The 27,990-nt window shown below is 41.1% G+C and overlaps 1 protein-coding gene across 5 annotated transcripts in view; it reads left to right on the top strand.

Annotated features, from left to right (window-relative positions):
• TRAPPC10 (trafficking protein particle complex subunit 10) overlaps positions 1-27,990 on the top strand; it is a 94,162-nt gene that overhangs the window by 17,629 nt on the left and 48,543 nt on the right. For 3 of the 5 annotated variants that reach the window (XM_037903013.2, XM_043538120.1, XM_037903031.2), the window contains exons 2-9: positions 11,624-11,705; positions 12,398-12,533; positions 15,109-15,305; positions 20,341-20,536; positions 22,329-22,440; positions 23,666-23,913; positions 25,455-25,601; positions 27,664-27,778. In XM_037903013.2, coding sequence (XP_037758941.1) covers positions 11,624-11,705; positions 12,398-12,533; positions 15,109-15,305; positions 20,341-20,536; positions 22,329-22,440; positions 23,666-23,913; positions 25,455-25,601; positions 27,664-27,778 — 1,233 coding nt within the window. Of the gene's footprint in view, positions 1-5,742; positions 5,812-11,623; positions 11,706-12,397; positions 12,534-15,108; positions 15,306-20,340; positions 20,537-22,328; positions 22,441-23,665; positions 23,914-25,454; positions 25,602-27,663; positions 27,779-27,990 lie in introns of those variants that run through there. The other 2 variants (XM_037903020.2, XM_027826827.3) reach the window with 2 other exon arrangements.

Here is a 27,990-nt window from a genome sequence, read left to right as displayed (position 1 = left end):
TGAAATAATAGAAAGTCAATGGACTAGAGTGTTTTGACAGACTAACATATTGCAACGTTAAACTAAATGCTGATGAATTTATGGAAAATGAATACTGGTATATTTTATGTTTCACAGTGTTTTTATATAAATACTTTGGCTCCATTTCTGAATTTATATTCTTCAGCAAGATTTTTCTGACCATGTTTAGTTCACTGATATTGTCTGTTACCCCCTGTGTTTAGGTTGGCTAACACTTTCAATTCTAAAATATTCTGGCAGCCACTTTTTTGTGAAGCTCAAACATCTTTGTTTGTAGCAGGGCTTTGAAATTTGACGGGGGGAGTCCTCTGGCTAGCCTTTTCTTTCTCATGAAATTCCTTTGAGATTTATCTGAGTTAAACTGTTAATCACCATCAGACTAGAAATAAGGAGCAAATTTTTAACAGTGAGGGTAATTAACCATTGGAACAATTAGATGTTTTGCTAAAAGATGTGCTCTAGGTCAAACAAGAATTAATTCAGGGAAGCCCTGTGGCCTGACTGAAGAAGGTTTATATCTCTTTCCCAGCCATCAGAAATAGATAGCTATTGCTTTGTGGCATTATGTATATGGAGTAACACTCCCTTCTGTGGTACCAAATTTGGCTTAAATGCATAGCTGAAATTCTCTCTACCTTGACCAAGTACAGAGAGATTTGAGAGGCCTTGAAAATGGTACATAAAACTGACTACAGTTTCAAATCTGTGAAGTACTGCCCTAGGAGGGTCATATACAAAAGTGTCTTTCTTACTAACATCTGATACCTTGCTGAGAATAAAAGATGGCCTCCCACCTTTTTTGGCTAAATTTTGGCCTTCCACCTTTTTATCACCATCTCCTTCTATTTTCTACACTGCATGGTGTGGCTGCTTAAATCTGGAGCGCTTTCCACTTCAGTATCCCAGAAATTAAATGTAATATTCAAAATATGATCTTGTTGATGCAGTAACAGTTGGCTTGAGTTGCACATGGAAACTGGGATGAACTATACCATTGCACTAAGAAATGACAGGAAAACTGAAATCTTTCCCTTGTTAAGAAGTCGTCCTCACCAGGTTCAAAAATAAATATATTTCATAATCTTCAGAAGGAGGGATGTTGCCAGTAATCTTCATGTGGTTAAGGGTTTCCTTAATTTCTTACATTTCAGAGACTGCAGCAAAACCCCCTTAAATATTTGTCTAATTATGATATACTTGCCAGCAGTGTTTCCTCTAATTTTTCCCAAACATGTGCAGAATGAATTTTATTATGTTCACCATTATGAAGGTGATGTGTGACACATAATAAAATTCATGTGGTGGGGGTGGAGCCAAGGGGTTCGGAGTGTGGGAGGGGACTCAGGGCTGGGGCAGAGGGTTGGAGGGCTCCGGCTGGGGGTGCAGGCTCTGGCTTGGCCAGCGGATGAGGGGTTTGGGGTGCAGGCTGCCCCGGGCTATGGTGGGGAGAGAGGACTCCCCTCTCTCTCTTCCCGCAGCAGCACCTGGGCTGCAGGGGGGGGGAAGAGGCACCTCTCACCATGGTGGTAGCTCCAGGACTAGGTCTGCGGGCTTGCGCCTGTCCCCCGGCTACAGCAGGGCCGGCGTCGGTTGGGCCTGGGGCACCTGTCCCGTGGCTGGGTTGGGGCTGGGGCGCTTGTCATCCGGCTGTGGCAGGTCCATGGGGGCTGGGTTTCCTGAGCTCCTGCATGGCGCTTAATAGGCTGCTGCTTGGCTGTGCAGCTTACCGGGAACTTAGCTTGCCAGTTGTCATACAAATCGGTTAGAACTTTCACATTTAGGTGAGTAGGAACGGCCACTGATTTGGTCAATTTAATTTACCCTCTCTATACACACACGCATCATACATCATTAGAAAGCTGCTTATGTCTACTTAAGATGAGATACGATGTGGAACTGTCAAGTGGTGCCATTACCATAGAAACAGGGATAAACAATGACATCAATGCATTAAAATCACCACTTTAATATATTTGCATTAATTTTGGTTAGTTTAATGACTGTATTTCTTTGATCTCAGAGTATCACAACAACAATCCAAAGTGTAAAACAAAATCTAATAAATTTTTACAGGTATCATGTAAATGTATTCGCACTAGTGACATTTCTAGTCAACCTCTTTATCATCATGTTCATCATTATGATCTCTGAGAGTGCTTGGGTTACCAGTCTTTACTGCCTTGACATATACACAGTTCTGTGCAGGGAAGAGTATGCTGACTGTAGACAGAATTGATTTTTCTTACATACTTTTTCATGGCAATTCGGTTCTGGGTCTGTTCTAGATTTTTTTTTCAAACACTGCATGCTGTATATGAGACTCTAGTTACCCAGGGACACTGGTATTTCCTGTGATCCTGCACTACCTGCAAACTGTTCTTGAAACCCACTCTAGCCATTAAATGGGCCGTATTCTTTCCAGCAATGGTCTGTATGTTGGTGTCTATATTGTCTCCTTCATGAATGAGATTTCCACCCTCCTGAAGTGGTACAATTCCATTTGGAATGAACACGCCTCCTTGGAATCTTTCTGCTTCAATTTTTGCAGCCTTATTGATGAACCCTCAGCTCACCTTAATTGATGCAGAATTCGTGGTGTAGTTGTTCTGTAAGATTTATGTGTGGTTGTGTGATAATTTTGGAACTGCTAAGTACTGTACACTCTACAGTTGAGAGGCGCTTTCTTTGCATGTCTTCTGAAGGATGATACTCATTGCTGGCTGAATTATATGCCTCTTTATCAACCAAAGGACAAACTCCTGCACCAGTTGGGGCACAAAAGTAGCTGACCTCTGTGAACTACAATCACGTGGTTTTGGATTATATTCTGAGGCTTTCATTTTAGCTATTTCAGACTAAGCGACTGAAGAGACATAATACAAACCCCTGGTTCATTTGAAAGCTGTTCATCAGGCTCACTCAGAACACCCACAAAATATTTGAATGACTTAAGTTCCTGCTTCAGATTACTAGTAGCTTAGATAGCATCAGCTACTGTTGCACTGCATAGAACAATGGTAGACTTGTCTTATCCATGCTGCGCATAGAATTAAATCGCAGAACCATACCGTTTTTCTAATTTTGGCTGTAACTTTCTACTGGAATAGCTTGCAGTTTCCCCATCTGAGGGAAGTAGGGTGTTATATCTTTGTAACAGCCTGGATGGGGAAGAAGGAGCCTTGTTGTACATAAAATCATTGTGTCTTTCTCTTCAATCAACTGATAAAATGTGGTGTCACAAGGTGACTGTGTTGTTGCAGTGTAGCTAGATGATTTTGCTTTGATTCATTTTACTCACTTAGGAAGAAAGACATGTTGCAGGATAAACTGCATCTTTAGCAATCAAGTCAAGCAAACCGTGCAACAGGACTGATTGCTGGAAGATGTGCTCGCTCTGGTGGCTACAGAAGCAAGTGAACATGATGCTCTGTTAACAGATTCAGAGTCTGTTTTCTTGTGTTCAATACAGACTCTGACTTTTGCGCCAGTCGACTTGCTTATGTATTTCTGTAAGCAATCCCCATGACAGCATATTGGTGGCCCATCATCTAAAACTATAAAACTCATCCAGTAGCCACCAATTCATTTATTCTGGCTTCTGCTGCCATCATCACAGCATTCTGTCGAGCACTGGTAGCTTTTGACAGTTTTTTGCATTCTGTTGATTTTATTGAAAAATGTGCTTTGTCAAAGTTTGTGGAGAGTCTTTCTCTTTGATGTAAGATTTAAGGGGCTTGTATCCTCCATGTCTTCATATACTGTAACTTCCCTGTAGAAGTAAAATCCCCAAATATATTGTTAGCATTAGCATCACCACTATCACAATTTTTCACACCTATACAGACTTGTGCTAAATTAGATATATATTAGTAGTATATTAGTAATTGCCCCTTTTGTTTAATGAGCACTTTGATTGAAGCCCAATATGAAGCTGTATATTTCATCTTTAACACTAATACTGTGCATAAGTGTCACTGAATTAAGCTAGTTTCTAGGATATTTCAAAGGCTGGTACTGCATGCATAGGCGGTTACAAATTAAAACCTTCTAGCAGGCAGACATGATGCTTTGCTGTACGTACAATAGCTTACAAAAGGAGAAGCATTACATTAGGAATTCACATACATTTATATCAACCCACTATGCAGTACAAACTATGGGCATGCAATCTGCTGCTACTGATGTACAACCTTCTGTATAAAACTTATGTGGTCAGAAAATTTCAGTTGAAAATATAGAAAACTATTATCACTTGAGATATTTTGACAATTAAGAATATGCAATGTGAAAACATTTCATGTTTGTATATTGTAAAATGTTTGCTCTTTTTGCCACCTGCTAAAAAAATGCACCCATGCAAAACCAATGTCTTTAATACATTGGTAGCTTTAACCAATAAGCACCACATTTAAGATATTGAAATGAACTTTAACAGTAAAAACTGTAGTCGTAATCGTGTTGCAGTGTTTTTGGAACTGTGCAAAAAGTGACATGTTCTCATTTTGGGTACCACTGGTTTACCTCAGCTACAGGCTTATGCACCACTTGACAGCTCCACATCAAACCTTATCTATATGTACATAAAATAAGCTTTCAAATGAGACATGATCATGTGTAGCAGGTTGGGCACACTATACTCCAAAAATGAAAAATTGCTGCACGCCTAATTGTAGACAATCTCTAACTTGCACAATGAGTGACCTTTTTAAAAATGAAACCTGGAAATGGATTTTAAATTCTAAATTTGGCAATTACTTATGGCTTTTGCTGTGTGAGAGATTGCATATGGGGAACTGAAAACTAATTTTTCATTTATTGTAAGATGATATGGAAATTCATTTTTGATGAATAGAAGATAATAGTCCATTGTGGAGACTCTGATTATTCATGAGCAATGTTACACAAAGAGCCAATGACAATTGTATCCACCCTAATTCATTCTGTATTACTATCTTGTATTTGCAGTATGTTTTATACATATTATGCAAGATGTTTACTGGAAAGTGATGAAGTTGCATATATTAGTGTAAACTACTTATTACACTTTGAGCAGGTTGATTTCTAGCAAATTTATCCTTTACCATTTTGTTCAGATTTGTTAATGTTAAGTCTTCAAAAACTTCATTCAGTTCTATTTTTGTTGCTGAGGCATAAATCTTTTGAGAAGATACTGATACCTGTAAAATTTCATGAAGTTTTCATGCTTGTCTGTATTGCATAGTCATTACTTTAGCTTTAAAACTTTTGAAAATTTTCTATTTCTAATAATCTAATGCAATCACTGAAAGCTGAATATTAGAGGGAAAGGAAATACTGTTAATAAAAAATACACTGAAACCTAATAATAAACAGAAGTTAACAATCCCATAATTTTTCTTTAAATTCTGAAATTACAGTTGTAGAAGTGGCAATATCTTAACATCAAATGTTGCTATTCTGCAGCATGTTAACTTTGCAAGGGAGGGAAGATTAACTGCAAGGTCATAAACAGCTCTGAGATGAGTACAGAGCAATATGATTAGGTTATAACGTCATTCATGTTCAGATTCCCATGCCAGGACTTAATACACTGACTTGTGCATGCATACAGTACTCCTCCTTTACTGTGATATTGCTGTTGAGTGCTAGAAATCAGAAGTTTTGTGGTTCTGGTCACATTTTTCTCTTGTGTGTGCATATTCATTGTCTCTACATTAGGTTTTCTGCCTTTTTCTTGCTTAGGGTTTGATGCAAGGTTCCTCATATGATCACCCAAGCTGAAAGCCAGTTCCACTTACTGGCACACCAAAGGTACAATAGCCACGCTGGGGGACCATGCTTATGTCTCTCTGGAAGGAAGAAGGGGCGGGGGGGGAGGAGGACAGGGGGCCGTTCTTTGGGGCTTTCTGTGGGCCTTTCTTTCCAGCCAGAATTGTTCACTTTTCTTCCTGCTCCAGTAGTTTTGATAGGCCATGGGTCTTTTGCCAGTGTTTTAGAGCAGTGGTGCTCAATCTTTCCAGACTACTGTACCCCTTTCAGAAGTCTGATTTGTCTAGCTTACTTCCAAAGTTTCATATCACTTAAAACCTACTTGCTTACAAAATGAGACCTAAAAATACAAAAGTGTCACAACACACTATTATTGAAAAATTGCTTATTTTCTCATTTTAACCATATAATTATGAAATAAATTTGGATATAAATATTGTGCTTACATTTCAGTATATAGCGCAGTATAAACAATTCATTGTCTATGAAATTTTAGTTTGTACTGACTTCACTAGTGTTCTTTACATAACTGGTTGTAAAACTAGACAAATATCTGAGTTGATGTACTCCCGAAAAACCTGCATACCCAAGGAATATGTGTACTCTTGGTTGAGAAGCACTGTTTTAGAGGAACAGGGGAATGCCTGTTGCCAATTCCTCAGCACAAATAGCAGTTGAAGTGAGGCTCAGTGCTTTTGACCCCATTCCTGATCTGATCAGTGTGCTTGCATCCTCTCCCATGCTTCCCAGTAGCGCTGGGAATGGCTGTCTAATGAGGTTTGTGGCTGATTTAAAGCAGCATCTTGTTTTATTGGCTTCTATGGCCTTTTGAGTTTTTTCTTTTTCTCCATTTTTTCCTCACCCTTTGAGGAGGAGAACCTCAAAACTTCCAGAATGCATATGTGATGCTTTAGCACAGTGGTCCTCAAACTTTTCAGGGTTGCATGCCCCCCTCCCTTTACTCCTGTCCGTTGTGGCTCCCGGGGGGAGGGGGTTGGGGAATGTGGACAGATGTAAGGGGGCAGGGGCCATGGCTGGGGACAGGGCTAGTGGAGAGCTAGGAGCAGAACTGGGTGGCGCTCCCTCCCAGCCCTCTGTGGGGACTGGCCCAGGCCTAGGGTTTCCAGCTGCCTGGTTTTCGACTGGGGAGTTGGGTCGAAAAGGGGTCCTGGCAATGCCCAGTCAGATGTACTGACCGGACACCAGAAGTCCAGTTACCGCTGGGCATGGGGAGATGCTCAGTCATTAACCCATGCTAGCCCCTGCTCAGCCTGAGCCGCCACCTACCTGCAGGCAGGCTCCTTTTCAGGCTCTCCCAGCCCCATAGCAGAGGGAGCCCAACCATGGGGGAGGGAGTGGAGATGATTGAGCGAGCGATGGACAGATGTGTAGGAGAGGAGCATGTGATAGGGGAGGGGCTTCAAGGGAAGAGGCAGAGTGGGATGGGGCCTAGGGGGAAGTGGTGGGTCAGGGCCTCAGTGGTCCAGTTACCAGCAATTAGGTGGCAATCCTACCCAGGCCCTGCCATGCCCCCCAGATGTTCCTCCATGTCCCTTGGGGGGCATGCCCCACAGTTTGGGGACCTCTGCTTTAGCAGCTGGAGGCTATCAGACACCTTGCATGGAGAGTTGTTTAAAACTTTACCAAAGACATGTTGGCCATTGTCATCAACTGCGAAAATCACACATGTTGCTATCAGCTGAAAAGCTTGCTGCTCTTGCCAGAAAATCCCATCTGAGGAAAAAGTGAGATCCTTGTTTGATTAAAAAAATATATATATATATTTACCTACTTGCACAACCTGTTTTGAATTTCACACTCAGTTTGATGGGGAGCTATGGCCTAAATGAAATATGAAGGGATGAGAAATTACTGTACCTTCCTTATTGTTCAACATCTTTTCCGTCCAAATACAAGGTATTACTGCTGTCAATACCTTTTTAGTTTGTTGCGAAGATTGTTGGAGGGAAAATATGCTTTGCTCTTCCAATACATATCACTTGCAAGGCCACACAGTGGAAGATTTTTCTGATAACTTGAAATCATTCTATGACAACGGTTTTCAGCCTATGGTCTGCAGACTTGAAGACTTTAACGTTAGAAGGGACCATCGTGATCATCTAGTCTGACCTCCTGTGTGTTGCAGGAGAACCTCACTCACCTACTCCTGTAATAGACCCTTAACCTCTGGCTGAGTTACTGAAGTCCTCAAATTGTGGTTAAAAGACTTTGCTACAGAGAACCCACCACTTACGCTAGTTTAAACCTGCAAGTGACCCGTGCCCCATGCTGCAGAGGAAGGTGACCGCCCCCCCCGACCCCCGGTCTCTGCCAATCTGACGGTGGGAAAAATTCCTTCCTGACCTCAAATATGGTGATCAGTTAGACTCTGAGCGTGTGGGCAAGACCCACCAGCCAGACACCTGGGAAAGAATTCTCTGTAGTAACTCAGAGCCTTCCCCATCTAATGTCCCATCACCAGCTGAGGAGATGTTTGCTGATAGCAATCGCAGATCAGCTGCATGCCCTTGTAGGGAGTCTCATAATACCATCCCCTTCATAAACTTATCAAGCTCAGTTTTGAAGCCAGTTAGGGTTTTTTGTCCCCACTGCTCCCTTTGGAAGGCTGTTCCAGAATCTCTCTCCTTTGATGGTTAGCAACCTTCATCCAGTTTCAAGCCTCAATGTAGTGTTCGTCAGTTTATATTAATTTGTTCTTGTGTCAACATTGGTGCTTAACTTAAATTAACTCCCCTCCCTCCCTGGTATTTATTCCTCTGATGTATTTATAAAGAGAAATCCTATCTCCCCTCCGTCGTCTTTAGCTTGGGCTAAACAAGCCAAGCTATTTAAGTCTTTTCTCGTAAGGTAGGTTTTTCCATTCTTCGGATCATCCTACTAGCCCTTGTCTTCACTTTGTTCATGTTTGAATTCATCTTTCTTAAATATGGGAGACCAGAGTTGCATGCAGTATTCCAGATGAGGTCTCACCAGTGCATTGTATAATGGTACTAATACTTCCTTATATATACTGGAAATAGCTCGCCTGATGTATCCTAGGTCTGCATTAGCCTTTTTCTCAACCACATCACATAGATGGCTCATAGTCATCCTGTGATCAGTCAATAAACCCAGGTCTTTCTCCTCCTCTGTCACTTACAACTGATAAGTTCCCAGTGTCCAGGAAGAATTCTTGTTGTTAATCCCTAAATGCATGACCTTGTATTTTGTGCTATTAAATTTCATCCTATTTCTGTTACTCCAGTTTACAAAGTCATCCCAGATCGTCTTGTAAGATATTCTGGTCTTCTTCCGTATTGGCAATACCTCCCAACTTTGTCATTGGCAAATTTTATTAATATACTTAGACTGCCTAAGATTTCCAAAGGCGTCCACACCTCAATTTGAAATTTTTAGGCGTCTGCAAATGAAGAGGTTGAAAATTACTGTTCTGTGACACTGCCAACAGGGAGCTCAGAAGCAGGATATAAACTGTGTCCTGTTCTTGTATTAAAGGTAGCTGGGATCTCAAACCAAACTTCTGGTGTTAAAATGTTTCAGATTTCATGATTTAAACTAAATATAGCTAAACATCCAATATATCTCAGTGCGTTTATAAAGATGAGTTAATGCTGGTTGAGAGATCTTCATGCTAAGCAGCAATTGTTTAAAAAAAAAAAAGAAAAAATCTAGTGCCCTTGTATGATTTTGTTCATTGTTTTTCGAGATCACACTTGTAGTTGCATATTTTTTGAAGCTAAAAATATCCAAATCACCTCTTTAGAATTACTTTTCCTTTTGGTACTTTAAGTGTTGGTGATTGATGATTCCTTCCTTTTTACTAAATGCTAAACTACGCAATAAGCATACTGAGCTATTTTACCAATCCAAAACTTGATTATGAACCAAATTTAAAAGCTGAATTGTTCTCCCATTCCAAGGTGTTATAAGGCAAGCTAAGGGAAGGCTGGATCTGTAAGTGCTGGAGTTTTCTTTCTTCTCAGTTCACACAATCACAGGATGAGGTTGTTCTATACACTCGGTGGTGACAGTTCAAGTTGAGAGGCAAAAAACCTTTCACACTTCTTACAAGTCCATTTCTCTGTTAATTTACCTTATAATGCCTTGGGATGACATTACCCCCAACCATAACTACATCAGGATTTTTTTTGATTGTGTGAATTCATTGTGTTTAAGTTTTGGGTAATCTTGTTTGTTTTTATAGGTCTAAAATTTGACACTTAAAATTTTAATCTGATGCGCACTATTCTCCAAATGGTTTATTATATCAGATATACAATTTGAATCTACTCTGAGCTGCAACACTAGTTACTGATGCCATTTTAATGGAGAGGTGGTACTCAAATGATAGGAAGAACAATGTATTGAATGAAAAAAATCAATGGCTGACTATGCTCTAGTTTAAAAACAGGCAAAAAATTGATGTGTAGGAATTTAGATGATAAAATCCCTTGGGAAAGTAAAAAGGTCTTGAGGTTCTAAGTTTACATTATGAAAAGACATTTTTTTTAAAAAGTTAAACTTAAGGAGTATTGAAATGAGGGATGTAGTCTTCACTGTTTTGTAATTTTACATAATACATAATAAAACATAACCATTCTAAAACTAAGATTTTCTCTTGATCTACTTGATTTTTTTTGCGGGGGGGGTTGGGGGTTGGGAAGAGACTAAATGGTTTGGTCAATATCATATTACCTCTTGTTGCCAAGGATGTAAATGTCAGCTGGATAATGTTATTGCTGAAAATCAGTTACTGTTTTCTGTGCTGGATTGTACATTGTTATATTTACCTTGCTTCATAGTACAGTGGTATTAGTACCTAGCCCAGGGGTGGGCAAACTTTGTGGCCCTTGGGCTACATCTGGGTGGGGAAATTGCTTGTAGGGTCACGAATGTAGGGCTGGGGCAGGGGGTTGGGTGTGGGAGGGGGCTCCACGGCTAGGGGTTGGGGCAGAGGAGGGGTGTATGAGGGGTCTCAGGGAAGGGAGTTGGAATGCAGGAGGGGGCTCAGGGCAGTGGTGCAGGGAGGAGTGCTGCAGGAGCTCAGGGCTGGGGTGCAGGGGGCTGAGGTGCAGGAGGGGTGTGGCAGGGGTTCAGGCTCCAGCCTGGCGCCACTTACCTGGAGCGGCTCTGGGGTGGCAGCAGCATGCACCAGGCTCAGGGTGGGCTCCCTACCTGCCTGCACTGGCCCCTGTGCTGCTCCGGGAAGCAGCCAACACCATGTTCCTGCGGTCCCTGGGGGAGGGGGAGTAGAGAGCTCTGTGCACTGCACTTGCCTGTGGGTACCTCCCCTGAAGGTCCCATTGGCCGTGGTTCCCCATTCCTGGGCAATGGGAGCTTTGGGGGAGGTGCTCTCAGGCAAGTGCAGCGCACGGCGCTCTCTGCCTCACCGCCCCCCAGGGGCTGCAGGGATGTGGTGCTGGCCGCTTCCTGGAGCAGTGTGGGGACCGCGGCGCCATGGAGGTGGCTGTCCTGCGGGCCGTAGTTTGCCCACCCCGACCTAGTCTGTCTTGTGTAAATAAGCTGGTTGAAGTTTTTGGAGGCTGTTCTGTTTTTGTGATGATGTATGACATTGGACCTTTGGCTGTAGCTGAGTTCCTTTCTCACACCTTCTATAGAATTTTGGGACAGCTATATGAATGGTTTTTTCGTAGAGAGATTCAGTAACAAGATGCTATTTTAAAGCATTTTTCTATACAGAAGTGTTATCCATGTATCCAGTATGAAAATGAGTTTCTTAAAATGTAACTGTGTGGTATAGTTTACTCTTAAATCTTGTCCGTATATGTTTTAAAAGGGAACTTTTTTAAAATATGGGTCTCTTTAATTTTAGGTGCTGGAGATCAGAATTTATTCACTTCTGTATATCCCATGCTTTCTCAGCAGCTTCCAAAAGAACCCATGGAATGGAGAAGGTAGAGTGTCTCTTCTCTACCCCCCCCCCCCCCCGGCATTGCTCTATTTTGGTGCACGTTGTTGGATTTAGGAAAATGTGACTACTAATGTGGTACTGTGCAGTGAGTTGGGTTTGGAAGCTGAACAGGAGGAAAGATTTCTGGTTTTCAGAGCCAATTTTCCCTGAATTCTGAATGTTGGGCCCTTTGAGATGTTTGTTCCCACATTTAGCCCAGGCTGAATTTAAAATCATAAAGAGATTAGCTGCACTAAAGATTAGTTTTACTGGTATCTCTAGGTTGCACTTTGGGCAACCATGCTTTGAAGATAAGTCTGGTTCCTGTTTAGATGGGCATATGGGAAAGAGTTAAAAACAGAATTGTGCTTTGGACCCTGTCACGTCCACAGCCAAAGACTGCCTCTAATTTTGGAGGAACACAAGAACATGTAAAGGAGAATCCTTTTTAAAATGAAAGCTGGAAGTTTCCAGCCCTTTTCCTTGCAAAGAGAGTGTCTTATTTTATGAGAGAACAAATGAATTTTTGAGTTGACGCTACACAAATCAAACCCTAGAGAGCAGTTAAGTTTTGTGAGGCTTTTTTAAAAAAAGCTAAATTTGTAGTAAATGTTTGCCCTGTCATTTCTGTTCTGCTTTTAGTTTTGCTGCTTATTTCTCAATTATGAATTGTAATTCTTTTAATATTCTGTATAGGTCTTACGGACGTGCTCCTAAGATGATTCATCTTGAATCTAATTTTGTTCAATTTAAAGAAGAGCTGTTACCCAAAGAAGGAAACAAGGCTCTCCTGACTTTTCCCTTCCTTCATATTTATTGGACGGAATGTTGTGTAAGTATTAGGAAAATATTAAGCGTGAACCATGCACATAATAAGGTATGAGAGTGGGCCTGAAGGTAAAATAAGCTCTGTCCTGTCCCGGTTTGGTAAATGGGATGTGCTGGTTCTACATCCTGTCCCCTTATTCCTATTGGTTACATTTGTTACTACCAGGGTCACTAATGGTTGGGGGAGTTGCATTGTCCTAATATGAAACAAGTTTGATGTTACTAGATGGCACTTCAGAAGGATGAAGCTTTGGGGAACTTGAATTTCTCAAGTGCATTAAATCACCAAGGTAATCAGTTGTGGTTTCTGATGGATGGTGAGGTGTGAAATGGTATGCAATATACTTAATCTTGCAGGTTAGGAAATCACTAATGTGCAAATCTGTCTTTCATAAATAAGACGTTACAGGAGATCTGGGAATTACACCTCCTGATAGTGGGGAAACTGGAATGTAAGGATAGTATAATACAGGGGTGGGCAAACGTTTTGGCCCAAGGGCCACATCGGGGTTGCGAAACGATATGGAGGGCCAGGTAGGGAAGGCTATGCCTCCCCAAACAACCTGGCCCCTGCCCTCTCCCACTTCCCACCCCCTGCCTGCCCCCCTCAGAACACCCCCACCCATCCAACTCCCACTGCTCCTTGTCTCCTGACCACCCCCTCCTGGGACCCCCTGCCCCTAACCACCCCCTGGGACCCCACCCCCTGCCAAGCCCCCCTGCTCCTTATCCCCTGACCGCCCTGACCCCTATCCACACCCCTGCCCCCTGACAAGCCCCCCCGGGACCCCTGCCCCCTGACAAGCCCCCCCGGGACCCCTGACCCATCCACACCCCCCCTTCTTGTCCCCTGACTGCCCCCTCCTGGGACCCCCGTCCCTAACTGCCCCCCCCCCCCAGAACTCCGTCTATCCAACAATCCCTGCTCCCTGTCTCCTGACCACCCCTTCCCCAAACCTCTGTCCCATCCAACTGCCCTCTTACCATGCCGCTCAGAGCAGCAGGACAGGCTTGTTGGAAAGCCTGGGAGGTGGGCGGGCGCAAGCAGCGCTGCTCGTGCGGTGGTGTGGCTGCAGGGGAGGGGGGACAGCGGGGGAGGGGCCAGGAGCTAGCCTCCCTGGCTGGAAGCTCGGGGCCAGGCAGGATGGTCCTGTGGGCCGTAGTTTGCCCACCTCTGGTATAATAAATGCTTTAAGTATTGACTGTGGACTAAATAAAGGAAAAATCCTGCTTTAACCATCTAGAGTTATTTGAAAAGTTAGCAAAATAAAGGTAACCACAAGAATTTAAAACTTTTTTAATAAAAGCTACGATACTAAAGAAAACTAATAAAACATGGTCAATATGTTATGCATTAAAAACTAATCAAGTAAAAGGTAAGTCATAGTGCATGGCAATATGCATGACTGCATAATTTAATGTGGGGCACCCTGGAAGTCCATTTTGGGAACAGTTGTATTAGTATAGTAGTTTGAAGGAGATAGTAGCCAATGACTTGGTGACACTTTGACATTGTTTATTAAACACTAGAGGTGGGTTAATAACACCAAAAAACCCTGCAAGTATTCACTATAATTTAAAAATGAACTTTTTGACTTTTCTGCTGTTCCTGTACACAATGTCTTCTGTTTGTTCAGATGATCATGGAAGGCAATCAAGTCTGTCTTGCATAAGTGCTCATAAAAAGTAAATTTTGAACTTGCCCACTTGAGCATTTGAACTGTAACTTATATTTTATAGTGACGCTGCTTGACACAGCAGGAGTACAGGGTTTCTAAAACCCTTTCCCAGAGTCCTGGCACAGTGGAAACTAAACTACACAAGGATCTGATCACATCCTTGGCAGCAATACAATGCATACTTGCACTGACCTATTATGAAAATGGGAGATAATTCACTCAGCCAGTAAATCAGAAATTAATCTGCTACAAGAATCATGTTTTAGATAAGGTTTGTGATCCAAACATTTAAAACTCCCTAATCTTGTTTATCTGCAATGTCTCATTCAAGGGGAGTTATCCTCATTATAGGAGAAAGTCATACAGTAAAAAAAAAGACACTAACCATCTGACTTGACCAATCACAACTAACCAACACAACTTTGCATCGTGAATATTCATAGCAACATGTTCATAGTTGATCTATAAAAAAGTTACAGAAAATGAGTTACTTCAATTGTTTAAATTTAAAGTAATTGAAGATACAGACAACTTAAAACTTTCCAGCAGTGTTGGAAAACCCAAATGCTACAGCACTGTTGGTGTATTAGAACCAGAAAATGAAATTAATCAGTCTAGTTTCATTGTCTTAGTTTAATTGAGTTCCAAATTTCAGTGAGTTGTTCAGGGTAACTTTGATTTTTAAAAATCATTCATTTGCAATAGTCTAAAGTAGTTATAATAAAGCAATCGAAAGAATAAAACCTTACCTTGACATTGTCCTTGTTTAACTTACCAAACTGAATTAGTGACACAGATTGAGATCATTTGAAATATTTTTTTCCTGTTTTAACAAAATAAACCTTTCAAATTTGTCCAGATTGTCGATTTGATTTGCTAATTCATTACTTATAATACCAGGATACAGAAGTATACAAAGCTACAGTAAAGGATGACATCACCAAGTGGCAGAATGTTCTGAAAGTGCACAGCTCTGTGGATTGGTTAATTGTGGTGGTTGAGAGCGATGCAAAAAAAAAGAACAAAACCAACATCCTTCCCCGAACATCTATAGTAGATAAAATAAGAAACGACTTCTGTAACAAGCAAAGTGACAGGTAAGGACTTTTTGAAAAATATTGTTTATAATTGTAAAACTAGTTTTCTGGATAACCATTTAATAGGTCCAATTTCTCACTTAAAAGAATAGTAACTTCCCTAATGCCTAACATTAAGCAAATGGCATTGGTAAGATGTATGTCCATCTGTCCCAAAATATGAACCAATGGAGGAAAAAGTTTGCTGTATCTTTTCCTGAATTAGTAGTGGTTTGGAATAATAATAAAAAAAAAATTCTGTAGGACTACAGTTAAATTCTGGATGTTCACCTCTTCCAGAAAAGATAAAAGGCTTTAAACATACTGACGCTATATTTTTGTAGACACTGATTCAGAATGAATGAAGTAACCAAAATCAGTTTTCAGAACTTCAAATCCTTGTTTTTCAAGGTTTATGTAAACCCATCACCAGAGGAAAAGTACAAGAGTAAAAGTCTTAGGCCATGTCTACACTAGAGAGTTAAGTTGACTTAAGTTTTGTCGACGATCATTAGTCGCTTTAACATCAGTGGAGCATGTCCACACAACATTGCTTGTGTCAGCTGAGCGTATCCACAGTCATTGCTTTTTCATTGACAGTGTTGCATCTGGGGTAGCTATGTCACTGTGCAACTCTCCACCCTCTGCCACTGGGAACTCTGGGAACAGATCACAGTGCACCATGGGGGCATGCTCACTGTTGCATGGTACATTTCCTTTTGTCCCATCATTACATGGGCTTCCTACTTCGTTTTGCACTGTTTTTCAACAGTTAGTGTAACTGTGCACCTGCCATCTGTGTCTGACAGCATAATTCCTGAACTGCTGACCAGTCTGGTGATGAGCATTATGAACACAATGTGGCTGGTCTTGCAGTATTTCATGAGCTGTGACAGAGTGAACTGGTGATGCCTGCCCTGCTGTCTGCCATGGAAACCATTCAAAATTGCTGCAGGCGTTCATGGACCAGCTTGCCATGGTGGACTGTCGGTACTGGGCTTGAGAAACAAGCACTGAGTGGTGGGATCACATCATGGGGAATGTATGAGATGATGAGCAGTGGCTGCAGAACTTTTGTATGCACAAAGCCACCTTCCTGGAACTGTGTGCGGAACGTGTCCCAACACTGCGGTGCAAAGACACCAGAATGAGAGCTGCCCTCATTGTGGAAAAGTGAGTGGCGATCGCTGTGTGGAAGCTGGCAACTCCAGACTGCTACCAGTCAGTTGCAAACCAGTTTGGAGTTGGAAAGTTCACTGTGGTGGCTGCGGTGATGCAAGTTTGCAGGGCCATTAATCGCCTCTTGCTGTGAAGGACTCTGATTCTCAGTAATGTCCTGGACAAATAATTGATGACTTTGAGGCAATGGGATTCCCTAATTGCAGAGGGGTGATCTATGGAACTCATATCCCAATTTTGGCCACAGACCATATCGTGACAGAGTATATCAACCGAAAGGGCTACTTCTCCATTGTCTTGCAGGCGCTGGTGGATCACTGCGACCATTTGACTGTTATCAGTGCAGGGTGGTCAGGGAAGGTGCATGATGCACACATCTCTTGGAACACTAGACTGTGTAGAAAGCTGCACACTGGGACTTTCTTTCCAGACCAGAACATTCCACCAGGGAATGTACAAATACCTATAGTGATCCTTGGAGACTCCACCTACCCCTTGCTCCTGTGGCTCATAAAGCCTTACACCAGGAACCTAGACAGCAGCAGAGGGCGCTTCAATAGCTTCAGCAGGTGCAGAATGACCGTTGATGTGCATTTGTCTGATTAAAAGGTCGCTGGCGCTGTCTTTTTGGCAGGTTAGACCCTAATGAGGAAAATATTCCAAAGGCCATTGTGGCCTGCTGAACTCTCCATAATATTTGCAGATTGAAGGGGGAAAAGTTTCCCCAAGGGTGGGCTGCTGAGGCTGATTGGCTGACTGCTGATTTTCAACAGCCAAAGACCACAGCAATTAGAGGCGGGCAGTGGGAGGCTATTTGAATCCAGGAGGCTTTGAAGGAACATTTTAATAATGATTCCCAGTAATCTGTCTGTATGTGATGCATTCGGCCAGGCAGTGTTACTTGCTTCCCTGAATTACCCCTGTAGTGCTTGCTGAAATGTTAATTGCAAGAAGCAAATAGTCGTACCTATAGCCAGTGTGTTTCAATGTTACTCTAAGCGGCTAGGGAGCCTGGTCTGAATATTGGTACCCTTTTTCCACAAGCTAGGGTAATTGAACCAGATATCTCACTCCTAAAAGGTAACCCAGGATGCACGGGTGCATCTCCTGCATGCGTGTGGCTTCAGACCATCTCTGTATGATGCTCGCCTGTGTGCCACTCTGGTCCCTGCAGAAATAATTGCCAGGGGGCACTGCAAAGTTTCCTACAGCGGAGGTTGAAACAAGGCAGTTCTCCCAAGGAACCTTCTTCAGAGGATTGCAGAATACCTACAGGAAAGTTTCCTAGAAATCATTCTGGAGGATTCCAGAGACATCCCCATGTACATTAAGAAACTTTTCTGCCATGACCTCACTGCAAAGATGGACAGTCTCTGTTAATTTCTGCCCCATATCCCTCTTCTACAATATAACAAAGTATATATGAGCTCAGTCTCCTCTCACCGTGCAGTATCAAATCAAAATGAACACTTACCAGAGCTCCCATCTCCTGCATCCTGCGTGCCAGAGCTGGAGTTCTGGGACTGGCTAGACCCCTCTGGAGTGGAAAAGAGTCCTGACTCACTGTGCCACTGGATGACTCTGCCGTGTGCTCCACCTCATTCTCTAGCTCCACCTCCTTGTCCACCACTTTCTCATTGGGGTTGAGTCTGCTGGCTGCTGTCTCCAGTCCCCCACAGTGTCCAGGGGGCTCTTGATGATGGAGGTGGGGTTGCTGCCGAGCATAGTGTGCAGCTCCTTATAGAAGCGGCATGTCTTCAGCGCTGCACCAGAACTATGGTTGTCCTCCCTTGCCTTCTGGTACCCCTGCCTCATCTCCTTGACTTTAGCACTGCACTGCTGCGCATCCCTTTTGTGCCACTCCTGCAAGCCACTAGCAATCAGCCTGTAGGTATCGAAATTCCTATGGCTGGTGCGAAGCTGCGACTGCACAGCTTCCTCTCCCCATATACTTGTACGATCAAACACTGCCGGGTGTGCTCCACATGTGAGCACGTCTGCTGCGTAAAGCTGGCACAGTCAGCTGGGAAGATGCTGTGTGAACTGTGTAGGCCAAGCTAACAGGAAAAGGAATTTCAGAAATTCCTGAAGGGGGGAGGGGCCGCATACCTGTGTACCTTCAGGGCAGCAGAGTTCAAACTGCTGACCAAAGTGGTCATGAGGGGCATTGTGGGACACCTCCTGGAGCTGAGTTCGGGCAACATAATCAAGTGAGGTGTCTACACTGACGTTGCGTAGCTCTAATTACATCGCAAAAAGCTCTATGCTGCTCGTTAAGGTGTTTTTAATATGTTGGCATAGCAAGGGAGTTACATCGGCGGGAGGAGCATTTCAGCGTGTACACCTCCACTGTTTTGTTCACAAAAGCAGACTTTTGTCAGCAACTGTGTAGAGTAGACAAGGCCTTAGATTGAACCAGTGTTCTTTTCTACCAGTGTTTAATCTGCTTTTCTCCTCTGTTGTACTACATTAAATCCAATTTTTGAAGCTGTTACTTTAAGAAAAATACAGTGAAAAGTGTGTACAGCATTATTACAACCGTTTCCTGCCTTGGAAGGGAAGAGATCAGGGAAATGGAGTAATCAGTTTCAAATCAATTTTTAATGCAGACCTTTATTGTTTTTTCTTTTTTACCCCTCCCCAAAACACTGCACTGGATTGCTTCTGAATAATTTACTTTTTGACTAATTGGAAGAGTCATCACCTTGTGTAAAGAGTGAATGACGGAGGTGATCCTTTGAAACTAAAGGTGTGAATCCAAGCACTCCTCATATGTTAATCTAAGATGACAATGTGAATATGCTGCATGTTGTCAGCATCTTATTTGTATTTGGATAATATCAGCTTATTAAATTTTTTTTGGCAAATCTGAATTAAATGTAGCTGAGGGTGTTCAATTTCTAATTGTCTAGCTTGGATTAAAAATTCTACAGCAGAATAGTTTCTGGTAGCTTTCAGTAACTGGGAACTCTATTTGAATTGGGAAGGGGATTTCCCTGCCTCCGCAAAGGTTTATTCCTTTTCTGAATATTAGTAAATCACAGCATGAAATTTTAAACAAAGAAAAACATGCTGGTTATCAGCCTGTCCTGATCATGAGTTCTCAAATAACTATTTCACAAATTACAAGTGGAGCTGTGGGAGTCCTACCATGCGGAACATTTGAAATAAAATGAAGCCGTACAGAATCTCCTGTGGGAATAATTCTGCCTTGGCCCATGAGAGCTGGTCTAGATGTGACCTGATAGATGTGATTCTGTTACATAGTCCTTTCTAGGAATAAGTCTAGTTATTGCTCTGCTAGTTATCTTCCAAGCAGAGCTTTTTTGTGTTTTTGGATTTCTAAAACCTATTTTTATTGATTTTGAAAATATAGAATATACTCATTGTGAAAACTCTCCTGTGTTGTGGAACCCAGACTTAAATTTCTCTTTCCAAACCTATCATAAAATCATAGAAGTGTAGGACTGGAAGGGACCTCGATACGTCGTCTATTGCACTCCCCTGCCAAGGCAGGACTACGTAATAACTAGACTATTCCTGACAGGTGTCAGGACCCTCCCGCCTAACCCCCCCCCCCCCCCCCCCCCCCGCCAGTCTGATGAATGCTTCCTTTCTATCTACAGTATGCTTCAGGCTATTCGACATACATTGTCATTTTAAGGCTATTATTTGTTACCTCCATTGACTCTCTATCCTTAGCTCATACCATTTAATAATAAGTCTTGAATTGATGTTGAATGGAAATCTGAGTTTCCTTGCTCTTTCCATTTGACATTGTTTATCGTATGTAATTGTAGGGGCTATTATAAGTTTATTTTATGTATGGATGTTACTTTTTAGTCCCACAAAATAATTTCCATCAATATCTTTACAGATGTGTGGTACTGTCTGACCCCTTGAAAGACTCTTCCCGTTCTCAGGAATCCTGGAACGCTTTCCTGACAAAACTCAGGACGCTGCTTCTCATGTCTTTTACCAAAAATCTAGGCAAGTTTGAAGATGACATGAGAACTTTGAGGGAGAAGAGGACTGAGCCAGGGTGGAGTTTTTGCGAGTATTTCATGGTGCAGGTACAGACTTAGACGACATCTTTAAACAACTTTGTAGTCCTTTGTTTTGTTGAAAGTATTCTTCTTGGCTGTATTTTTTAAGATCAGACTCTCCTTTTAAAAAGATACGGAGGCTAGTATTATGGCAACTTGTCACTATTCTTGCCTGCAATGTTTTTGTGGGGCTGTGTTCACCTGTAAGATCTGTTCAGGCTTCTGTGTCTTCGGACCTTGGACAGCAGAAAGGCTATGGATTAGTTGTGAGCACAGATTTTTTTAATAAGCATTTTATTAGTTCCATTGCCTTTGTGTAAAAGTGTCTTTAAAATTAAAGTATATTATGGCTGTGCAAATGAACCCTTCTAGTTAAAATATTATACCAATGTGCTGTATCTATTACTAAACTTTCTTTTGCTTAGAATGTTATCAGAGTATAAATGACTTTAAAGTTATTTTTTAAAATGAAATCATGTAATTCTCTGGAGAGAATCCTGTTTTCAGATGTTTTGAATTTCCAGATCTGGATGACTCTTAAATGTATCTGATTTGTTCTAACAATCATTTAAACACTTACAGAAAAAACTGCACATTCAAATGATAACATTAGGGATTGATTTGATTAGAATATTTCTCTTAAAACATAGACTAGAACGTATTTCCCACATGTGATGCCATATAGTTTTGAATTTTTGCATTATGTAAGATTGGTCCCACCACCTTTTGAGCCTTCTCTTTCCCTCCCCCCGGCTCATTATGTAACACAAAACTAGGTGGTTGGACAGGAGAAGTTTCATTAAGGTGCAGTTAAGGGTGAGAGTACATATCAGTAATTTAGGGCAAAATACATTACGGGGATACTGTTGCAATTATCCCAAACTCAAGTGTGTTGAACACAGTAAATTATCAGTTAAGGTTTTAAAAAAAACAAAACAAATTCTCAACATGGTAAAGCCTTAACTCTGCTTATGATGACCGTGGGGATGAGAAGTGGGGAAGAGAAGAAAAATAAATGTCTTAAAATTCAGTTTAATCTGAAACCACAAATACTAAATACTTTATTTGTAGTCATTCAGGGGCATAGGCTGATGTTCAGAGCTTTTGCATTATTTGGTTAACCCTATGCAGGGTGGAAAAAAAGGTGACACCAAGTGCTAAATTTCTTAAAGGACCTGTTTAACTAATTTTAACTCCGAAACTCATTAACAGATTTACTTGTAAATTCCCAGAAAATTTATTCTATGGAGTAAGTGCTGTTGTTTGGGGGAGAGTAAGTGGAATTTTTCATACATAACAGATGTTGAATCCCTGCTTTAAGTGTAAAACCGAACTTTAACTGTGGAGATGCAACTAGTGTCTCCATTATACAAATAGAATGTATAAATTTATAAGTACATCAACAGTGGTTTCTGGAAGAGGTGAGGTTTTTATGAGGTTCCTGAGAGTTAAGGCTTGTTCTGAATATTTTATTATAGTGAGTCAGGGCTTGTCTGTACAGGAAAAAATTACCAGTATAATTATACCACTATAACTTCCCATGTGGACAGGCTTACTGTAGTTTAGCTTGTTCCTGTTTAGCTTTGGAAGCAGTACAGGTTAACCGGGAAAAAGGCACTCTTATGAGGGTGTCCATGTGGGGAGTTATAGCAGTATAATTGTAACATTACATTGTCCTGGGTATTCAAACCCTCAGAGACAAGTTTGGAGAAGTCCTTTTGGGCTAGTGGGTCCTTTTCATAGTGAATTTTTAAAATCCACAATATTGGCTGCAACACATTTTGATAACTTGTACCTTTCTTTGCCTGTGTGTTAAAAGGAAGAGCTGGCCTTTGTCTTTGAAATGCTGCAGCAGTTTGAAGATGCTTTGGTGCAATATGATGAACTTGATGCCTTGTTCTCTCAATATGTTGTTAACTTTGGTGCTGGTGGTAAGTGCTTTAAATCAACAAGTGAATGCATGCAGCAGATTAGTTGGTTCCACTCCCTATTCTGCTCAGGACCAAATTAAAGTAAAACAGGGGCCCTAGGCTCAACCTTCCTATATGGTTCTGCCACACCCTTTCCTGGGGTGGCAGCAGATTTCAATTAAGATGCATGAGACACTTCATGATACTTGGAGCTATTGTTTCATGCTCTCTCCAGATTCAGACAGGCAACAGTTATACTCTGGGCGTGTGTTCAAGCTTTTCTTTGCATCCGTGAGGTCTAGAAACATAATGAAAGCTGAGATTCTGGTCTCATGTGACTCCAAGAACTGGGGCCCTAGCCATGGGTCTAAAGTACCTATGTCTTGATCTGGCCCTGGTGCTGCTGCTTCTTCCCAAAGCTTGTTGTTGAGTCATTAATAATCAAATCTTCTTGCATGCTATTTTGAAGGCTTCCCGTTGAATCTAACGCTATTTTTTTAACATGCATGATTACAGGCTACTTTAGACATTGTCTAAAATGTGGTTTTCAAATTAGATACAGTAAGAAATTCTAGACACTGTAGAATTATGTCATGCCCAGTTAATGCATATGTATACAATTCTTTCCTTGTATATTTAATATAAATTGTTTTCTGCAAGCAGCATGAGACTTGAGTTCATTTCAGTTTGTCAGTAACATGGGATACATACCTTTCAAGAAGTGTCAAGTAGTGTGAAATCAATTATTTTGTATAAGTAAGATGTTATATTTCATAATACAACATAAGATGTTCAGATATGACTGAGTGTAGATGTAAAAATAGAAAGATGTATGCAACACTTAACAAATAACTTATCATGAATTAGTGGGATAAAGGCAGATATGACTAAAACAAGGGGGACACCTGTCATGGTGAGGTGTAATTAATGGATGCTCAGGCAGCTAAAGTTGCTCAGCTTTCGATCTGTAATTTCACTTGATTTACTTTAATCATCCAGAAATGCATTGTAAACCAATTGTCTTATTGCTTATAGCTGTCAGGTATTTAGTCAACATTTTGAAAATTGGCTTCCTACTTTTAAGTATCTAGAGTAAGTAATGGGAGATGTGGGTGCCACTTTTGAAAATCAGGCTGCTTATATAGGTATTTGAGGTAGTTTGGCACTAAGGTTGTTGTGGGGTTTAAAAAAAAAAAAGCCTTTAAAATAATGGGTTTGGACATTAACTGTATATTTGTTTACTTAGATGGAGCAAACTGGTTGACATTTTTCTGTCAACCAGTGCGGAGCTGGAATGGATTGATTCTCCGTAAACCAATAGATATGGAGAAACGAGAGCTAATTCAGAATCAAGAAGCCACTCTATTAGACTTGCGCAGTTACTTGTTTTCTCGCCAGTGCACATTGCTGATCTTCCTACAGAGACCGTGGGAGGTATCCCAGCGAGCACTAGAGCTTCTTCACAACTGTGTGCAGGAGCTTAAGCTACTAGAAGTGAGTTAGTGTAATATAATTCATTATGTAAATAACATCTCTTGTTTAATAATAGAGGTTTCTGTCCAGTTGTCAGTCACTGCTGACACAATTAGCACTGCTAGTGTACTATCAATATAATGGTGTAAAAATGTTTCTAATTGTAATATTGTAGCAATATTACATGTATATTACTATGTTTTAAAATAAATATCTACCTGTGAGGATCATGACCTGTGTGGTGGGAGGGTCTCAGAGCAGGGAGTTGAACCAGAGTCCAAACATTTTCACAGCAGTGAAACAGTCCTGCAGCCTGAGCCGTGTGGGCCCAAGTCAGCTGGCATGGGGCAGTCATGGGTTTTTCTTTGCTGTGTAGCCATACAGATGGAGACTGCATAAAGGTTTGTTTTTTGGAGGTAGTATTATGATTGTCTTGTATTGTTAAAATGTTCTGGGCCTGATCTGAAAAACTAATATAAATTTACTATGAAGCTGATAGTCATTCATATGCTTCTTTCCTGAATTCATTACCAATGTCATGATCTATAACCAATAATTAACTTATGTGGTAACAAATGTATCGTTGTGTGGGGAATAGGGCAGGAAGGCTATCTTCTTGATATGTGGGCCAGCAGCTCACTTCAGAACAGCGTGCGTGTGTGTGAGAGAGAATCTACTACTGTATCTTAATGTTGTACCGTGGCTTTATCAGATATACTGGGGGGATAAATTTTGACCATCCCCAATGTATATCAGATGACCAAAGTTAAGTATTAGTACACTGGTCATATATCTGTTTTCAGGAACAGTACTACGTCGTCATGGGAAAATGTCTTCCTGACTCGAGCTTGTGATTATTTCTTATTAGTCTTATCCTTGCTATTGTAACTGCAGATACTATTCTTAGTCAAAACTAATCCTTCTGATTGTTTCTAAGATAGCATGGTAGTGAAAATTTCATGAGATGATTATTAGTTGCACTAAAAAACACTTCCTCTTCTCCACCTTAAATTTGGTGCCTTAGAATTTGTCATATTGCTCATGTATCCTAACACAGAATAAGTAGGAGTTCCCAATGTATTCATACCATTTGTTGTTTAATATGCTTTTTTCAGATTTTCTCTTACTCCTTTCCAAATTGAGCAAACCTAGGGCTCGTCTACACTACAATTTAAGTTGATGTAACTTATGTCACTCAGGGGGTGAACCCCATCCTCCCTCCCTCACCCCCCCCGGAGCGATGTAAGTTTCATCAACTTAAAGCAGTGTCTGCACAGCGCTGTATTGACAGGAGATCTCTCCTGATGGTATAGCTTCCACCTCTAGTTGAGGTGGAGTAATTATGCTGACAGGAGAGCACTCTTCCATTGGCATAGCGTGTCTTCAGACACGCTACAGCGGCGCCAATGTCGTGGTAGCGTACACTAGCCCTCAGTCTTCTAAATCTCCTTAAATGGAAGCTACTTCCCATGCAGTGCACCTCTTCCCCAGTCTCTCAAGCTATGTCCTAATATGATCAAGCAATTATTCATTTCTCAGTTACCTTTACTGTTCATCTTCAGGTCTCTGTTCCTCCTGGAGCTTTGGATTGTTGGGTATTTTTGAGCTGTTTAGAGGTCCTACAAAGAATAGAAGGCTGCTGTGACCGAGCACAAGTAGATGCCAATGTTTCCCACACAGTTGGCTTATGGAGCTATGCCACTGAAAAGGTAATCAAGCCGTTACGTTTCAGTTACGGAGATACCACTTGAAATGTGCCATGGCTCTGTGACAAACTGGGACATGTTTTATTGTGAATCTAGAAGTTCTTTAATACACCGATCTGTAGACTAAGCTGGTAGTACTGTGTCGTGCTACCTGGCATAATCAGGTTTACATTTTTTTCTACAATTTTTCTTCATTGGGAGGCAAGGGCTGGGAATATTTAAGCACCATGCTCAGGTCTTTGATGTAGAGAGGGAAAGAGACGTGCTCCATGTTTCTGAGCAGTGACTGCTCTAGCTGATCAGTAGTGGTGCTGATTTAGCTTTGAAATGAACCCATGAAATCTGTCAGCTGAAAGGAGGAGGTTACTGTGAATGTGTTGCAAGAGGACAAACCCTGAGCTGAATGAGAGCCTTTCCCCCTCCAAACTTTTTATTTATATTTTGATTTTTCCCCAAACTTCTTATTTATTCCAGCATATTATGGATTTTGTAGAAATCTGGTTACAGTATAGAAGTCATGGATGTTATATAATTACAGTAGAAATAATTGACCCTCACCGTTGTTGACAATATTAGCTTCAACAGCCCACTTATCTGCTACTTTCCCAAGTTGCTGGGAACTTTCTCACATTTTCTTCTATTAATTACTATTTTTACTCCGTTTATAGTGTGGTACCTCCTAAAACCCCCTGTCAGGATTAGGGCTCCATTGTTCTACATGCTGTATAAACATAGGAAGACAGTCCATGCCCAAAAGAGCTTATATCCTAAAAAGGCAAGACTAAAGTCACGATAAAATTGAAAAACATACAAGCAAAATAGTCAAGGAGGTGATAGGTACATTAGGCTATTTACAAGTCATTGTTACAATGTATAACTGTTTATATTAAAACTTTTGGGGGATGCACTTGGCTTTGAAATAGGGTTGAGGAGAATTGTTGGAGTACAGGTGGAGTGGATATGATAAATGGGGAGGGAGAATGTTGAGAAACACAATGGGCAGGGAAAGGTTAGTCTGTAGAAGGATTGCAGTGTAGGTAGAGGTATGGAGTGAAGAGGACCAGAATCAATGGCAAAACAGAAAATGAGGTGGGATTACAAAAAGTCCATTTAGAACTATTAAAAGAAAATTAGTCCATACAGTGTGAAATTTACTACTTCAGGGGGGCAAGACAAGTAATGAGATCCTATTGTAAAATAGGTTGGATAACTTGTTGATCAGTAACCTCTGTTATGCTAAAATGACAATCTAATTCTTCACATCAGAAAATCACCAGGGTTGACCTTCAGTCAGACAGCATCCTTTGACCCAGAATTTAGCAAACTACCCCCAATTCAGTCCCATAATGATTGGTAACTATTCACCTACATCTTTAATGGCACTGTGTTGGTTAAAGGCAGCCCTGCTGATCATATCTATTGTTCACGAAGAAATGTTTCACTTCACATACAGTATTATATAAATAATTAGATGTGTTATGAGTTTTCAGCCTGTACATCCACCCGATCTGTACATTGGAGGCTCTGGACTTCATACAGTTGTGTGGTTTAATATTTTTTACTGAAACACAAGACACTAATTATAATATTATGAACCTGTGTATTTTAAATGCACCTGACTGTTAGTAACTGCCAGACTGATCAAAGTTGTTCTCTATACATTAAAAAAAACCCAACCCCCCTCCCCAAGCCTCTGGGTTTAATAAGTATCGATATTTCAGGTGTTTTATAAAAATAAAAGTGCTAAGTGTTTACATTTTTAATGTCTTTAATACCAAAAGTTGTTGACTCGTAAATATAATTTAGTCTTAGATAAGATTCCTTTCAGCTTTTCAAGTAAAATGCTCAGCCACTTTTAGAAGGCTCTCCTGTCTGTCCCATTTTAAGGAGGAGACCATTTTAATGAAGGCTTTATAAGTGTTGTAATATGACAACAGTATTTATCAAAATATCCTGTACTGATCTGTTGGGAGTCATGATGTAGAAGACATTTGTTAGCAAGGTTTTTTATGCTGATATTTGTAACTTTTTGGAACACATTTATGGCTTGTATTTATTTCCATAGCTAAAGTCCCTTGGTTACCTGTGTGGACTTGTGTCTGAAAAGGGACCAAATTCTGAAGATCTTAATAGAACGGTTGATCTGTTAGCAGGCTTGGGAGCAGAGCGCCCTGAAACAGGTACTACCAAAACTCATACATACTTTATGTAATACCTTGCAATCTGTTTAAATATGTGGTGGCTTCCCTCTTAGATTAGCTCTTTAGATGGGGAGAATTAAATTATATTCTGTAAGTAGATAAATGTACATATGATACTGGGGGGGAGAGGGGGAAAAAAGGGGGGAAAAAAGGGGGAGCATATGTTCTTTAAGAGTGGTATAGTGTGTTTT

Source organism: Chelonia mydas, chromosome 1 (genome assembly GCF_015237465.2).
Source record: "Chelonia mydas isolate rCheMyd1 chromosome 1, rCheMyd1.pri.v2, whole genome shotgun sequence".
NCBI classification, from domain to species: domain Eukaryota; kingdom Metazoa; phylum Chordata; order Testudines; family Cheloniidae; genus Chelonia; species Chelonia mydas.
Note: the sequence above shows the minus strand (reverse complement) of the source record. Positions and strands in the feature narration are given on the sequence as shown.